Below are 17,886 nucleotides of genomic sequence, written 5' to 3' on the forward strand. Positions count from 1 at the left end.
ACTGTTGCTTGGCGTGCATCTTTTGTTCGTAGTTCTCCGGCTCCCGCTAGGTGCGCTGTTGTCAAACACAATGCCCACACTCCCGGGAAATAGCAGATGACGTGGATGCAGACGTACAGTTAACAACAGCGCACCTAGCGGCAGCCGGAGAAGTACAAGCAAAAGACGCACGCCAAGCAACTGTACAGAAGATTCCAACGAGGATGGTGGCAGTGGCCACTGAAATTAATAGAACAAAGAAGAAAAAAACAGTTTCGCGGATAAGTGAGTACTAGTTTATCCATATTTTTAGACTATTACACATAGTATATGTTTAAATATACTTGCAAATTGAAATGGTAAGTACTGAATGTCCACAAATTAATTTCTAATTTATCTCTTCTATGGATTCCTGTTTTTCACTGGTTATGTTCCCACACCACTGAGCAATATCTTGCTCAGGACCTTTCATCATGCATCCATTTAGAATTGATAATGGTTTTTGGGATGGGCCGTTATGAAATTCTGGCCGATATCGATAAAGTACCGATATAAAATTTACCGATATCCGATATAAAATTAGAAATGGTCATTGAAGAAGCTGAAAGGTTCATTCACCTCCTTAATAAATGTGTGTTTCAAGGTGACTGCAGTGAAAAAGAAGTTGGACATTTACTTTTTAGAAAGTAGGACATGGAGATTATTCATAAAAATCGCAACAAAATGGCAGAATTTTGCACTAAATTATCAGATTTTTATCGATTTATCGCATTGGTAAAATAATCGGTAAACTGATACACTGATATGCCTATATCGGCCGATACCAGTAGAGTACCGATTAATCGGTCCCATCCCTAGTTTCTACTAAAATGTTGCAGGATGCTCACACAAATATGCACATGCAGTATGTGATGGTTGTCTTGCAAAAATACACAACTCTAAAACTGATATATGAAGAAAGGGCCTCAGGAAGGCACTGGTCAGTAGTGCAGTATATTAAAAATCCATTTCAAGTTAACTGGTAATGTGCATAAGAGAATCAAGAAGAAATGTATCAATAATATAAACAGTAGAGATCTGATAAATACTGCACAAATTGCTGTTGTAGACCAAAGGAAAATGGGAAGGAAATCAATGGGGGAAATATAATACAAAGAGCAGAGAAAGTAATGCAATCAAGCCTGGTTTCTATTTTAAAAAAAAAATGCTAAGTTGCTGACCAAGACAGTTTTTATTCAGGGAAGAAACACTACACTATACAAGTGATGTTTCCACACTATATCAGGGTCTTCTCTAGACTAAGAAACAAATTCAAATGCATTCAAAAGAATAAGAGTGGAAACGTTATATGTATAGTGTAGAGTTTTGGTCAGCATATAGTGCAAAATAAGAGTTGTAAAGGCTAGCCAGTTATTAGACTCTTCTGATTTTAAACTCACACTGAAGATGAGACACTGAACTGTTGCTTGGTGAAGGAATCAGAATTCCTTTATTTGTGATATGGCGATGAAACAGTTTCAGATGTAAGATGATTAACACAAGGGGAGTTAGAAAAGATAATATATCAACAATTCTTTCATATTTCCAATAAGATATGTATTAAGAATCCTACAGTAAGGAAAAATAATAATTAAAACTTAAATATAATCAAATAAGCACGATTATAATAGTTTTGAGCTGCAATAAATATTAAAGTATTGAAAGCGACTTATCTTACTATTTCAATAATAGTTATTATACATATAGAGCACGTAACACACAGGGACATTCACAGCCAACATGCAAAACTACGTGATTGTACCACGTGCCTCATGAAATGTGAAGTTAACTACAGAAACCAAGATATTCACTTTTTAGGTTATATTCTCTCCATTACTAGTTAGAAGACAAACAACCCAGCAAAGGATAACAACTACAAAGATCAGATCAAGATAAAAGAGAACCAGACTTTCTAAAGTATAATTGCAGATGTTGACAATGACACACATTTTATTTTTAATTTATTTACCCTTTGTACCAACCTTTATGGAAGGATACATGTATTATGGTACACTTTGAATTTCTTTATCAATACAGGAAACCAATATTATATGATGCACTATAGCATGTATTATTCATTCACCTAGAACTAATAAAAACTATTTCTTCTTGTACTGCATAAACCTTTTTTTATTTAGCACTTAATGTAAAGACATATCACATGAATGTTTATTTTTGGTACAGGCAGGCAGTGCAATTGGCTGCTATATTTTGTCACATAATGGTATAAAATTCAGTGCAAAATAAATTCTTGAAACCAAAATTTACATTGTATCTAAAGATATCTGTTTGGCGGTTACGTTTGGTAATTCACTCATATTAGTAAATGCATGAAAAAATTAATAGTGAACTAATCAGAGTGAATTACACAAAATTTAGTTTCTTATCTGAATTTTACTGTGATTTATGAGATTTTTGATGAAGTCTCCAGCAAAATGCAGGATGGCAAATAAAGAATTATTTAAGAAAGGAATAAAAACACAAATTTTAAAATTATACATGAATATTATGGTTCACCCCAGAATGAACCTGGGTCTTCCTGTGACATTTCATGTCACCTCTGAGCTACCATATCAACTTTTTTCTTCCTCATCTGTGCACATCCATTCCAGGTATAAATACACTAAACTAAAAGAACTTAAATCATGGTGCAGCAGATCCCACTAATAGCAATGCTTGAACATAATGACAATTGTTATTGTCCAGAATGTTTCAAATTTCATTGCAATTTATATATCAAACCAATAGTTTTGATTTTAAGTATTTAAAAATGACATAAGAAGTAATCAGCCGACACAAAATTATCCATCTCTGCAGATCCAAGACATTATCCACTAAAATTGGCGATTGAACATACTTTCTGATACCAATGCCACTGGCATCAGCCAATATCGATATATGGGCTAAGCCCTAATTTAAATATAACATTTTAGTCAATTATTTTTTATTGCACGAGGTAGAAATTGACATTTTGATGTAGGAGCAACCATCGTGGATGAATAGAAATCAGTCAATAACAAAAAAGCATTACACATGAACGAAATAAATTTTTAATGTAGGGCATCATCGACACAAATCTTGATCCAATTTAAGCAATTCTCTCTTGTGGAAATTAATAACACACGCAATTTTTATAAAGAAGTGTGAAGTGTGAATTTACTCTGAAGCAAATATATTGCAACTTTAATTTAGCCCATTAATTCATACATGCAAATATATGAATTGAATTAACACTACTTATAAAAATAACTTAATAAATTAATATACGAGGGCTATCCAGAAAGTCACTCACGTTTCGGTGGGGTGCCGCTAGGGGCAGGGCGAGCGCCACCATTTTGTGCAGGGACTTCCGCCCTTTCAGTGCGCATCCAGCAGTGGACGTGTGAAGTTCATGTTGCTTCTGCTCTCCATAATACATTGTTAACATGAGTGCTCAGATTGAAAATCCTGCCAGTTGTGAAGTGAGGTTGGTCAGAAAAATCCCGCCAGTTGTGAAGTGAGGTCGGTCATACGATTTTTGTTGGTGAAAGACACTAAACCGATTGACATTCATCGACAACTGTGTGAAGTTTACGATAAAGATGTCATGAGTGAAAGTGGAGTGACGCGTTGGTGCCTCGTGTTTAAAGATGGCCACACAAACGTTTACGATGAAGACCGAAGTGGGTGACCGAGCATTGTGACAGATGAACTGGTTGCAAAAATCAATGACAAGATTCATGAAAATCGCCATTTTACGTTAACAGAGCTCTCGTTTGAGTTTCAGCAAATTTCATGGAGCTTATTGCATGAAGTTGTGACCCAAAAGTTAGGCTACACAAAACTCAACAGATGGTAGCCACCTTGAAATTCCTTGAGGCCTATAACAAAGATGGCAATTCCTTTGTTGATCGTATTGTTACTGGGGACAAGACTTGGGTTAAGCATGTTAATTGTGAAACAAAATAAGTCCATGGAGTGGAGACACACCAGTTCACCAAAAAAACCAAGAAAATGATTGCAAACCATGTCTACAAGAAAACTTATGACTACTGTGTTTTGGGATAGGGAAGGTGTACTGCTAGTCGACTTTTTGGAACGTGGTGCAACAATTACCACTGACAAATATTGTGAAACATTACAGTAGTTGCGAGGAGCAATTCAAAATAAATGCCGAGGAAAACTGAGTGCAAAAATCCTGCTGTTTCATGACAACGCCCACCCGCACTCGGCCAACTGGATGCAGGAACTTTTACAGGCCTTTTTTCATTGGGAGGTTTTCGACCATCCACCATATAGCCTGGATCTCGCACCAAGTGACTACCACTTGTTTCCCCACATGAAGACCTGGCTAGCAACACAGCGTTTTGATGACGAAGCAGACCTTCAGGCTGGTGTGCAGAAATGGTTGAAGTCGCAGGTGCCAACTTTTTATGACAATGAACTTTGTAAGCTTGTTCATCGCCATGATAAGTGCCTAAACTTGTACGGCGACTATGTCGAAAAGTAGTGTAAGAGTGTCGCTTCAAAATGTATATAATAAAAAATGTCTACTTCACTTGTCTTCTTTTTATTCCAAAACGTGAGTTACTTTCTGGATAGCTCTCGTATCATTCAGATTAAAGAAACCTGAAGGAATACTATGAACACTTAGCTTGGGGAAAATAAAGATGAAAAAAAAAAGCAATAAGCAACTGCACAAATTTCAAAGTAATATTTAAAAGCAGATTTTAAATTACATTTTAAAAGCAGATTTTAAATTACATTATGCGTATCATGTAAAAGAATCCACGATTATTTCAAAGGAAGGCTGTAGGAAAAGCTGGTATTTTACATTATTGAAATGGCTAATTATTGGGTCATAGCACTGGTATTGTTATAAAGACAAGACATAAATTAGCAAGAAACATTACTCTATTCATTATAAAACAAATTCAAGAAATTTAGACAAAAAAGTTAATATTTACTATGCAAAAATTTTCTTTAACATCACTTTCTTATGTGCTGGCAAAACCACTTAAGTTTACACTTAAATCACACGTGTGATTTTCCTCGAGACAAGTGTATATAGTATCCCCTACAATGTACGAAGTATCCCCATTTCAAGAATACCTGCTAGTACACAAGTATACATTAACAACAGCCAATTATTATTAACATGTGGTAAAAACCTGTATTGGAAATAAATTCTGAATTATCTTACATAACGTGCTTCATTACTAATTAATGCATCTCGTTAATTAATAAAACTATGCAGTACACAATTCATACACTTCATTCAAAAGTAAACTCACCATGGATGAATGACTATGCAGGTTCATTGGGTTGCATATCCAATCTTCCTATGCATCCTCTCAGTGACTTCTTAACGATGATCTGGCAACATTGTCATAAACAAGCAATAAAGGATGAAACTAGGTGGCTAAGAGAAAAAGTCTGTACTTACCGGAGTAGATGCAAAGGAAAAGCAGGTCACTAAAATTGCAAACTTTTCTTTCCTCTGCACACTTTCTAGACACAATAGCTGTACATACTACACATACATATACTACAGGATTATGCTCAAATGAATAAGGAAGCATTACACTGAAGCCAAACTTTCAGTTCCTGTACTATTTACAAGCATCTTATACAATCGTATTACAATATTGTAGCACAACCTCATTCCAGTTGACATGCATGTGTAATCTTGAATGCTACAAGCCATTATCTTCATTTGTAGTCTTCTTTATAGGTGAATACTCTGCATATCTTCCATCTTGCATCATTCACTTACTGATAGCATAAGGCAATCACATGCCAAGGAAAAAAAAACAAGATATACACATTCTCCTATCTATTTCATTGAATTCAATGGTACAGAAGACGCTACCTTGAAACTGATAGGTGATTAGTAGGGTTGGGCCGATATGAAATTTTGGCTGATACCGATAAAGTACAGATATAAAATTTACCGATACCGATATTCTACCGATATATAAAATTAGAAATGGTCCTTGAAGAACCTGAAAGGTTCATTGGCCTCCTTAATATATGTGTGCTTCAAGGTGACTGCAGTGCAAAAGGAGTTGCATTTACTTTTTTTAGAAAGTAGAGCATGGAGATTATCCATAAAAATTACAACAAAATGGCAGAATTTTGCACTAAATTATCATATATTTATTGATATATCGGATCGGTAAAATAATCGCTAATTTTACCAAGAAACTGATACACCGATATGCATATATCGGCCGATACCGATAGAGTACCGATTAATCGGTCCTATCCCTAGTGATTAGTGAATCATCAACATGGGAAAATACACCTCTCCTCCACATGTTTTCTGCAATATCATGAAATTATGAATTTTCCTTTCTAGCATCAACAAAGCTTATCCTCAAATGTTCCAATGAAGTTGTTACAAATGGTAATAATTGAATCACAGACATACCAGGCAAATTCAGTGCTATGTATTGAGAAATTTATACAGCACGATATTCAATAACTTAACATCCATGTTGGAAACTTGATTAATGGTGTTTCACACTCACGTAGTAGTAGAATAAAAACGCAGACTGTGAAACTAAAGTACTTTTTTCATGACGTTATGCAAAAAACAAGATTTCAAATTGCAATGAATACATTGTACTGGTGTTGCTTCTTTAACTTGATTTCAATGTATTAATTTCAAAGGTTCATTGCCTTCAATGTCTTCTATGCAAGTTATATTCTCTTGATGCTTTCTTCCACTTGGCGGCGCTGGTGCACATTTTAGAAAATGTCAGATATGTGAGGAAACAGAAAAATAACGCCCTTGTTCCATTCCCAGGCATGTTACTGGCTTAAACATGCAACTGGATAACTAGCTTTCCTACAAAAGAAGTAGTCTCCACACATGGTTCACGACAGTTGCAAGAGCCATTTCTAAATCTATACACAATTCAGTCAACCTACTGTTGTACAGAAAAAAGAAAGCAATCTTTAGCTACTACTCTCATACGAAACAACACTACAAATATTCAGCATAAAAATACATGCTAATTCACTACCACTACTACATAACATACTTGGAATGAATAAGAAGTAAATCTACCTCAATGTAGATTGCAAACAAACACGTCAGGCATGGAAAAAGGATTTCGAAGTTTACCAAACAAATTGAAGTGGGTTTCCTACATTGAGGAAGGAACAAACATCTACAGGCAATGCAATTAAATACCTTGCTAACGACGTAAGGAACTTATTTACCTCGTTCTTCGTATGCATCATCTCTGGTTCCATCCAGTAGCGTGTCGTCTTCAATTACGTCACTTTCATAGCCTTCCTTCAGCCTCTCCACCACTTCAATGTAGTCCAGTTCGGCCAGATATTCGTCACCGTAATTCTTCCCATCCTAATTCAGCAGACAATATGCAGGTCAGACACATATTACATTACAACAAGAGTGTTGGCGATTCATTAAGATACAGGAGATGTACTATTTAGAGCCTGCATTTTTCGCTGAAATTTTACATAGTACAAATAGTACATCTCTTGTGTGTGCCATATTGCTGGGAGGAGCCAGGCAACGTTGATATCTACAGTGTTTCAAAAGCAACAGATCCCATTGCGGTAGCACTGGCAGAGACGATTTCACACAGGTAAAACAGCTACAGCGAAAAATCAGGTGAAGCCAGGCCAGCTCAGTGGTAGAGCAATAGCATGGTATGCCAGAAACCGCTATTGAGTGTGAGTAGGAACTTAGTGAAATAACAAGATACTCTGTCTGATTTGACAAAGAGACTGAGTAAGAAACTGGATCTGACAACACCAACTGGATGTGGGTACCAAATTAATTAAACCCTTAATTTTGAACAACTTATGAGCAATGAAATTTCGCAATCTTCAATTGTCATACCTTGTAATTTCAATTTCTGGTGTCCAAGTATTAAACTCCTATGTTACTATATTTTCTGAGGCTTTTTAGACCCAACTTTAAAAAAGAAAAAGACCTTATTATTCCAGGTATGTATGTACTCTGCAACGTCACAAATTAGTCACATACGGTACCTCATACTGACCAAATGAATTGAGTCTAAAAGTTGAGATTTTTACTGGGAGACACCCTGCAGGTAGGTCTGCACATAAAAAAATCCAAGCCTTAGACTAAACAATTTCATTAAAAAAAAATCTGGCTTCAAATCAATTCTTTTAACTATTGTTACCCAAATTTCCACCATAATTTTCATACTTAGGATGCAATTTTGAGCAAAACTTATTTGAATATCACAGAAAGTATACTTTATTAGCTATAAAATGAAGTTTGTTTCAGTTCTCTAGCTCTAATGGTTTTTGAGATATCAAGGTTTCTGCAAAATGCTACATCAGGGGGGGGGGGGGGGAAGCCATGCACAATGGAGCAAAAATGGCCACCCCAGGTAAACTAAGGACAGGAAATTTTTTTTGAACATTGGTTTGATATCTAGAAACATGTACAAACGTATGTACTAAGAATGATTTTTTTTTTTCTAAAATGGTCATGCAAATACATTTTACACCTTTTGATGCCACTCACACACATTTAAGACACACTTACTTCATTGGCACCTTGTTCAGTCAGCAGCTGCCCTGCATATATACAGATGAAAGATCCTTGGGGTATGTCATTGAGGCAGCGTATCCCCCATCCTTTATTTACAGTCTTAAACACCTGCAGCTTCAACTGAAGCGGATGCTGGGCCACTCGATTCAAACACGTACTTGCACATTTACACCTGGAAATATATAATAATAGTAATATTAATAATGGTGACACTTATAACGTGGAAAAAAATGAGAAAAATATAAAAGTGGAATATTTCAGTGTAGTGCGAACAGATATATAACTAGTAGAAACTGTGTTGAAGGGTGTAAGCGGTACCCTTTCCGAAGACACCCAAATGTCAACCTTCCTTCTACGTAGTACACCCTGGACTTCATTTGACAGACTAGCACGGCTCTGGGGGCCTGGACTCACAGCCAGTATAATGCTGTTCAGCTGTATTGTGTTGTCTGTGTGTGTTTGTGACTGCTTCCTCATCCATTTTATCTTATCACCACTCATTCTAATCTTCACGATTAGCCAAAGTGGCAGAAAAGTGAAGTAAAATAAACTAAATCAATCAACCTACTGTTGGCCAGGCAGATAAATAACATTTAAAATTATAATCTATTATGCACAATGTAATAATACAGGGTGTCCCAGAAGTTTTTCCCAGATTACAAACTTTATTCATATCCGCTATATGCAAGGTAGAGATGTGAAAGTGGTGCCAAAATGTTGGAAAACTACCAAGTTTTTTTTTTTGTTGCAGGTTTGAGTAACGTGGCTATAGTGTAGCAGTGTCAGTGCCCAGAAAACCGGAAATGTTCACAAATCAGGAAAAAGCTCAGCATGTCCTCTGGTATCACGAGACCCGTTCACCAATAACAGTGCAGAGGAACTTTCAAATGTACAGAAATCTTTAGTCTAGAATATCTGCCACCAATAAGTTGGTATTTAAAAAATGGAATTTATCTTCATTCCCAAATCCTGTCAAGTCCAAGAAACATTGTATGGAAAGATGCCACCCGATGTCAAGAGCATTAATTCCGGATTCCTTGGCACCAACACTGCTACACTACAGCCACATTACTGAAACCTGCAACAAATAAAGTTTGTTAGTTTTCCAACATTTTGGCACCACTTTCACATCTCTACATTGCATACAGCGGATATGAATAAAGTTTGTAATCAGGGAAAGACTTCTGGGACACCCGGTATAATTTTTATGTAGTCATCCATGAATAAAGTCATCTCTATGTCCACTTACATCCTATGTGAGATACAACGTACTTCATGTTAGACCTACTGTGTAGTTGTAACAGGAGGCATGATTACTCAAGACGTATACACTTGACATGTGTGACCAGGCGATATTCTACAGGTAGATGATGTGGAACATCGATTTTACATTTTCAGGAAACCAACATGTAAAAAAAAATTACTTGCAGGGAAATGTAAAATCTGGGTTCTACCATACTACCAAGCAAAGTTACAAAGGAAGAATATCTAGACAGTGCAGAGAGAGAACTCTTCACGCATTTTGAGTCACAATGAAACATGTGATTTGGGAAAGAAGGAAAAAAGTTGGCTTTCAACGCACTGCAGAAGTTTTGTTTCAATCACACTGTAAGCGAAGTTACAGACAGAATGAAACTGGTGCACATTCAAATTATATTAAACTTTCTGAACTTGTGTAGTTTAACTTTGAAGTACACACAAATCGGATGGAACACATTATTTTAAACAGCTGGTTACCATCACTTGCTTAATGCATTAAAAGAATGAGAGAGTCACACAATCCCTGACTACCTTCCTAAAAAGTAATATCCCAGGGTGGCTAATCTAGAACCTTGATAAAATTCAAGTATAATTCCAGGTTCTCAAAGGGAACTTTAAAAAAAATCAAGGGTATAAGCAGATGTTTTCTCTATTTCAACCTTATGTATTACCTCCTCTCACCACCCACATACACATACACACACACAAATATATAAACAATATAAAGGGTCTGTGTGATTCCACTTAAGGTGTGGAGTTTACATTTGTCATTTCACATACTCAGACTCGAAATACATCTCAAACACAAGTCACAAATGTTACACGATATATTAATGTACAAAAAATTGTTAATTGTATAAGAATTTCAAACTCAAATTTATCTATCAACTCCAAGATTTCTTGCAATAATCTTCCATCTGCCAGATACCGTATTTACACGTGTATAATGCGCACCCTGGTTTTTGATGGGGAAAAGTGACAAAAAATGTTATCTTGTGTATAATGCGCAGTATAATCCAGGTTAAGAAATGGCATTATATTACAAAGTGAAAAATCGTGGAAAATGGCCTTTAACCTTTAGGTGCCCAAGCGTCTCGATCGAGATACCCAAAAGTAACCCTCAATTGCCCAAGCGTCTCGATCGAGATGCTGTGTCAAGGTCGTTTTGAGAGTTAGCCCCCTCCCCCGCCACATATACGCCGAATTTGCAAAAATATCATATAGTCTGAATCTCTGGTTCATTCCGCGTACAACGGTATATCACTCATCCTCTAGGGCAATTAGCTTCCGAACTACACTCATTTAATTGAAACTCTGCATTTTGCTCAAAATCGGCTTGGGCAACCGAGGCTTACTATTGAAAAAGGGCTTGGGCGTCAAAAGGTTAAACTTTTATGTGTGGTTTTGCTTGTTTTCCTTTTACTTTTTCTAAAAAAAACTTCAAATACATACTTCTTCCATGACTGACATAACATTTATAAGAGGTTTATTCAGTACCTTCAAACTAGCAGTTAGCAGAACAAGATTTCTTTCAATAAGGCATTTACACACTCCATATATGTCATATTATTTGGCCAGTAATACATTTCAATTATTATATTCTTTCTCCTTATCTTTTCTTTCATCCAAAGTATTACAAAAATCAAAACGTTCCTTCATTTTGTGATGAGTTTATTTCAACTGCATTCACATTAGTGTTGTCAACATGAATGGAATATTGTTGCCATATTCAGAAACTACAGAATTTCAAGCTTTACAACGATATATAAAATGATAGGGTTCCGTAAACATGAAAAAAATATTCCGTACATAATACGCACCAAAGTTTTTGGGTGCAAAAATTTGGGAAAAGAAGTGTGCATTATACATGAGTAAATACGGTATATTGTTCTGCAAAGGACACTAACAAAGCAAACGGATTGAGAGAATTCTGTTTTATTTTATACACAGCTTTCTTTTCTTTCTTTCTCTTGCTTAAAAAAAAAATTAACTGTGAAAAACTTGCCTCAGAACATTAATAAATATGTATAAATTCAATTGGATTTGGATTAATAAAAGTTGCAATTTTTTCACATCTACGGAGGAAAATTCAAGTAGAATTCACGTATAATTCCCAGAGCCAATAATTCCTGGTTTCAAGGAATTCCCGGTGAGTAGCCACCCTGTATCTAATTACTTCTTTCCATAACTTTAATAAGCACAAGAGTACAAAGCCCCAGTAGACCATAAATATTTTGCAACATAACATATAAAGAACCTTAACTTTTAAAAATCTTCTGGAACAGTTCCTTTCCTTCCATTTAATCCAGATCCAGATCTGCTATCGACATCTTCAAACCACCGTTGGCCTACTGAGGCTTCTTATTTTATGCATTCCACTCTTTGTCCAGGTAAGGCTATGTACTTTCAGAGATTGGTGGTTTCTTACATATAAAGAGAGTTAGTTTCATAATTACCTAGTATTGCATTCATAGATCCCAGTCATTACAGGTTCCGGCAGACGTTTGTACATGTACCCAACAGTGGGATCAAGCATTCCGCCTGGGCCAAAAGCTGTCCCTTGTACTGTCAACTGCCAGCACGAGCATTTCTCCTTGTCCTGTAATATCAAATATTACTTAAACAAGGCATCTTCAATTCACTCTAACTAAAGAATATATTTTCCTTACATAATTGTTAGAGGCATGCATATTTAGTTTTTGATGAAAACACGAAATGTGAAATAACACATTGTAATGTTAATTTTTCATGTTTCTGAAAGGTGCACCCTGTTTTGTCACGAAATTATGCGAAATGAACTGCAAAATGCGAAATAGACTCGGATACACTAAATTTAGAGTTTATCTACCGATGCAACACTTTCTGAAGTCAGAATTATCCTGTGAGTTATGCAATTCACAGAAAATTGATTAATTCTGCTGTAAATATTTGAGAAGCAAAAATGGACCCCTATATACAGGAATAAACTTAATATTCTGATAACGACATAAATGTGCTATTAGAAGGAATATGTTTATTTTGTGTAGTAAGTGGTTTTTAAATCAAATTTGAGATTATGTTCACATTTTTAAAACCAAAATGTCATTTTATATACCGCTATAACAGCAAAATTTTATTTTATTTACCGCTTTTGAACACGAAATTGACTCTGTTTTTCCACCAAAATTTTGCTTTTTTATTTACCAAAAATATGTGCCTCTTAATAACACTGGGGAACAAAATTGAACTTTTTTTCTGGCACACGAGGAAAAATAGCTGATCCTAATAGTAGTTTTTGCGCTGAATTCAAATGTGTAAGTAGTTTTTCCCCATCACCCACAGTTTCTTTGTGACACCCAGGTTAAGTATGAAATATGTTTGTGTATCTTTACATACATACATGACACTATTCAACTTAACTAAAATGTGAGAGTTGTTGATTTCCTTCTGCATTTTGCACCTGGAACATCCCTCTTCAGCATCCAACAGTATTCAGTAAGCATTCTTGCCCTCTATTGTCCCTGGTATCTCTTTTCCATGAGAGACATGTCTTGGTGGAAATGCTCCCCGTGTTCCGTCACTTGACGGCACCGAGATTGTCAGGGAAGAAATCCAGGTGAGTGTCCAAGAAATGTATTTTGAGGGATACATTACACCCCATATCTTTGTATGGCTGTAACTGTTCATCCAAAATCTAACGGTAGTTTGGAACTTTACGGTTCCCTAAAACATTTATACACAACACTCTCAAATTAACTCCACGCTGATCGTTCAATTTCGCTAAGCACACCTTCAAATTTTTCATTCGTTATCAAAGCTCTAATTTGGGAGCAAACAATAATTCCTTCGTTGATTTTATCGTCCTAACAAGAGGAAATTTTTCCATCAAATAATGAACGACAGCACCATTTTGTCCATCGCCTTAATGAAGTTTTTGAAAAGCCCTCCCTAACTTGATATGAAGTGGAGGAAGAAGAATCATATCAGAGTGGACTTGTGAGGAATGTACGTACAACATTTTGACTGTCCAGGTGTATGTGATTCACGATTTGGCCATTCTTTCTTGTTGCAATGATTAGTATTGTCCCCACTGTCCCATTTCGCACAAGAAGCAGAAAAATTTAGTATAGCCGAGCTGCAAATCCATTGAAGTCACATCAAATACGACCCCCGCCCTTTTCAAAGTGATTCAGCCCTCCCCCGAAAGAAAATTGGCGTGCGTCATTTTGCGATCATAAAGGTTAAATTGTTTGTGCCCACCTTCTGTTCGAAATCATTTAAAATATTGTTTTACATACATTACTTATTACAGAAAAAATACCTAAAATTCCGAAAAAGGAATACTTAAAAAATGTCACTGTACAAAAACTGTGGGTGATAGAAAAATTCTGAATGCATATTTGAATTCAGCGTAACATTTTACATTAGATACACAATATACGTTTCATGTGCCAAAAACTGTGTTCCCCAGTGTAATTGCATACTACTTACATAATTAATCAGGGCAAAGCTGGTACTGATGTATTGGGTAATATCAGTGGTGTTGGTAGTAGAAACACAAACAATCAAAAAGTTTGTCCAAGTTTGTTTTTCAAGCCCACTTTATGCCCACATTTAATCAGGACTGGATCTACAGGGGACTCTGAACCACCCTGCAATATGCCTTCACTGGGGAGTTGAACCCTTGATTACAACAGCATTACACAATACCATCAGGAAGACCTTGAGAAAACTACTGATTTGAACTGGATTGATGATACTTTTCTGAGGTATTGGCATCTTGCAAAGTCTGCAAAATGCCACATGGCAAATTGAGGGTCCAATTATCCTAAAAAAATAGTGCAAACTTTCTAACCGTCATTAATTTTGCCAACCAGCATCGTGTGCAAAAACTGGATTTTTGGGATTAAATAACAGCTGTTTTTATATTTGGATTGTCTCATGTGTGAACTTATGAATATTTAAAAATAAAACTCTTGGTAGACTGATACGGTACAGTTCCAAATGCAACATATACCGTACATATTTATAATATTCAGAACAACTTTAAATTGTTAAAATACTAGTATTAGTACCAGTGGGAATCTTAACAAGTATCGGTATTGGTTCAAATTAGTATTGGCTTTGTTGTAACATAAGTCAGTTAGGACATGAAGAAACATGGAAACTCTTCCCCTTCATAAATATGGTTCTAAACATTTAGTTCCTTCTTCCAAGGCAAAAACAATCAGAACAATCTGCATACAATTTATTGCATTCAGCTTGCAAACAGAATGTGCGTTACTTTATTGGGTTGATGCGTAAGTTTGTAGCATTTGTATTTGATATGGCAACACTGCGGTGTTAGGAGTTTGTTTATCGTTTATTGTTCATCAATTGGAGTGGCATTGTTGTGCTTGTGAATACGCATTGAATTTTACAGATTTGAAGAAAGATGGTGTTATTTATGGGCTAAAGAACAATAAATGTCCAGTGGGGGGGGGGGGGGGAACATTTCCGACATATTTTTCTGTTCGAGTTTAACATAGGGGCAAAAGCAGTGGAGGCGGCTCGAAACATTTGTCCCTTATACGGGGAGAATGCCAACGGGGAAAGCAGGGCAAGAAAATGGTTTTGTCATTACAAATAGGGCATTTTTCTCCACGTTGAGGAAGACCATCGGTCTTCAATGAAGACAGTTCAAACACTTTAATCCACGAGGATCCACATCAGTTGACTTGAGAATTAGCAATTGTGATGAACTATGACCATTCACCCAACGTGTGACATTTGCATTTCATGGGTAAGGTTCAGGATACAGCATGCTTTAAATGAAAACAATCAAATCAGCGAGTAGGCCAGGAAGACAGTATCAAATGCTCCAACATGATAATGCACACCCACACTCAGCTAATCTGAGAAAAGCAGCTATCCAGGAGCTTGGTTGGATGGGTATTCCACATTCTCCTTACTCCCCCTGATCTTGTGCCCTCGGATTGCTACTTTTTCAGCTCTCAATCCATCAATCTTCAAGAAAGATGCTTTTAACCCCAAATCAGCTGATTTCTTCAGGCACTGAATTGAAAACTTGTCCCAGCATTGGTAGACAGTCGTAACAATGAAGGAAAATATATTACTGATTAATTTATGTCTTTTGTTCATCTCAAATTAGTATCAAATAAAAATACTTTTGCCATGGTGAAAAAATGCTATAAACTCATGCATTCATCCAATATATAGTACAATTTTTCATAACATCCCATCCCAAACAAATGGTAATAAAGAGAGGAGGAACAGTGCAAGATGGTTCCATGAACAAAAAAGAAAACACATATAGTGTACAAGAATAAAAAAAAAACATTAATGTATTAACATACTTGTGAAAAAACCCACAAAGATACTGAATTCTAGTTATATGCAAGAGGTGACATACCTGACAGTCATCTGTGCAATCACAGCCAACAAGGAAGTCGGGATCTAGGTTGAGGCTCACTCCGGACGTAGGAAGTCGCTTTGTACTATACTCAACATATTCAGGGTAGCTATGGTCTATTGGGTTCACGCAAGGAACAGGAACAAACTCTTTGCCATATGATAGATCCTGTAACAGCAGATAATGGAACAACACAATCAGTTTTTGTGTTTGGATCAGAGAGAGACATATTGTGAAAAACAAAATAAATTCCAGGTTTGTTTATGTCCACTCTATTCTTAGATGGGCTAATTGGGACTGGACCTACTGGGTCTGAACTACTGTGAAATTTGCCTTCATTGGTATCGTACTGGAACCCCTTGATTAAAAGAATACAAAATACATTCAACAAAAATGAATAATTTGAATTACCTTATTTACGAAATTCTCTATGATTTTTTTATTTTAAATTGCACAAGAAAAAAATACTAAAACTGAGAGAACAGCCAAAGGAAGTTGCATTTATTCATAAAATTATTAGTTTTACTGATAAATCAGTCCTTATCAACAATGATTACTTTATGGCACTGACTAAATGATAGCAATATTTATGGGCAATAATGGAATATCAGTATATTGATTTAAAGGGTGGGCAGGCAGTGTCGATCTTTGGAAATGTTCCCACAAAGTTAAGTGGAACATTTGCTTGAGTGTGTTATTAGTTTTAACACCCAGCTACTATTTTTTAATGCAAAGAAACACCGGCACCTTACTTAAATAAGAAAGTGAACAAATGATTTACAATTTTTGCAAAACTTTTAACCATTTTTAAGTGGTAAAAATTTCATATCAGGAAAAGTCCTACTACATATTAATCTGTCCCAACCATGAAAAAATGCATAGCTACCAGGTACATAACTCACCTTAATATTGCAAAATGCATGGTCAATTGCAAATTCCGCACAACAGTGAACCCAGAAGTCAAAATCAAACAAATCCACGCCCATGTTAGCGCCTGTGAGTCGCAGGTAGCGATGCAACTCCTCCATGTTCCGCAGACTGCGTCCACAGGGAGCTTTGTACAGGATGACACGCTTCCCTCCTGCATGCCTATGCTTGTAACACAGCCTGAAAATTAAAAGTACTGAAAGTTGAGGTTATTGTAAGTTTGTAAAGCTAGCATTTAAAGATATTGCATGTGAAAATAATAATGTGCTTGAACTAAAGTAAAACAATGCAAGTGATTTGTTATATTATTATAAATCATGTTGACCAAACATGTTAGTCACATTTTAAATAAGTTTATTTACTCAGGATCCATGCTGTACAGAGATACATACTTATCTATAAGTGTTGAAGTTACCTTTCCCATCCTCTGTAGAGTGGAATTTGTAGTGGATTAACTCCTTTCAGAGATGAAGGGTCATACGGGTAATCTTTCAAGCAGCTTGGACCACATTGATGGGGCTTGAATTTGATGTTATATGTACGAGGCAAGTGGACAAACTGCAAGAGAAGAGATACATGCAGAAAGTTCATATCAAATGTAGCAAGTTCACAGATACAAGCAAAATATTAAAAACTACTGTGTGTTGTTTTTCCTTTCATTTGGGTAAAGGATAGTCTTTCCTAATTCTGTTCAAAAAGACACATAGGTATGACTCAAGATATTGGAATAAATTTTTTTGTCATTAAA

General features: G+C 36.0%; 1 protein-coding gene across 5 annotated transcripts in view; it reads right to left on the reverse strand.

Annotated features, from left to right (window-relative positions):
* Positions 1–17,886, reverse strand: part of egg (SET domain bifurcated histone lysine methyltransferase eggless) — a 72,819-nt gene that overhangs the window by 19,175 nt on the left and 35,758 nt on the right. For all 5 annotated transcript variants that reach the window (XM_083121212.1, XM_083121209.1, XM_083121210.1 and 2 more), the window contains 6 exons: positions 17,554–17,696; positions 17,114–17,318; positions 16,212–16,379; positions 12,277–12,419; positions 8,555–8,732; positions 7,228–7,372 (listed from right to left, as the gene is read on the reverse strand). In XM_083121212.1, coding sequence (XP_082977338.1) covers positions 7,228–7,372; positions 8,555–8,732; positions 12,277–12,419; positions 16,212–16,379; positions 17,114–17,318; positions 17,554–17,696 — 982 coding nt within the window. The remainder of the gene's footprint in view (positions 1–7,227; positions 7,373–8,554; positions 8,733–12,276; positions 12,420–16,211; positions 16,380–17,113; positions 17,319–17,553; positions 17,697–17,886) is intronic.

The sequence above is a fragment of the Lepisma saccharinum genome, chromosome 4 (genome assembly GCF_977018435.1).
Source record: "Lepisma saccharinum chromosome 4, izLepSacc3.1, whole genome shotgun sequence".
NCBI classification, from domain to species: domain Eukaryota; kingdom Metazoa; phylum Arthropoda; class Insecta; order Zygentoma; family Lepismatidae; genus Lepisma; species Lepisma saccharinum.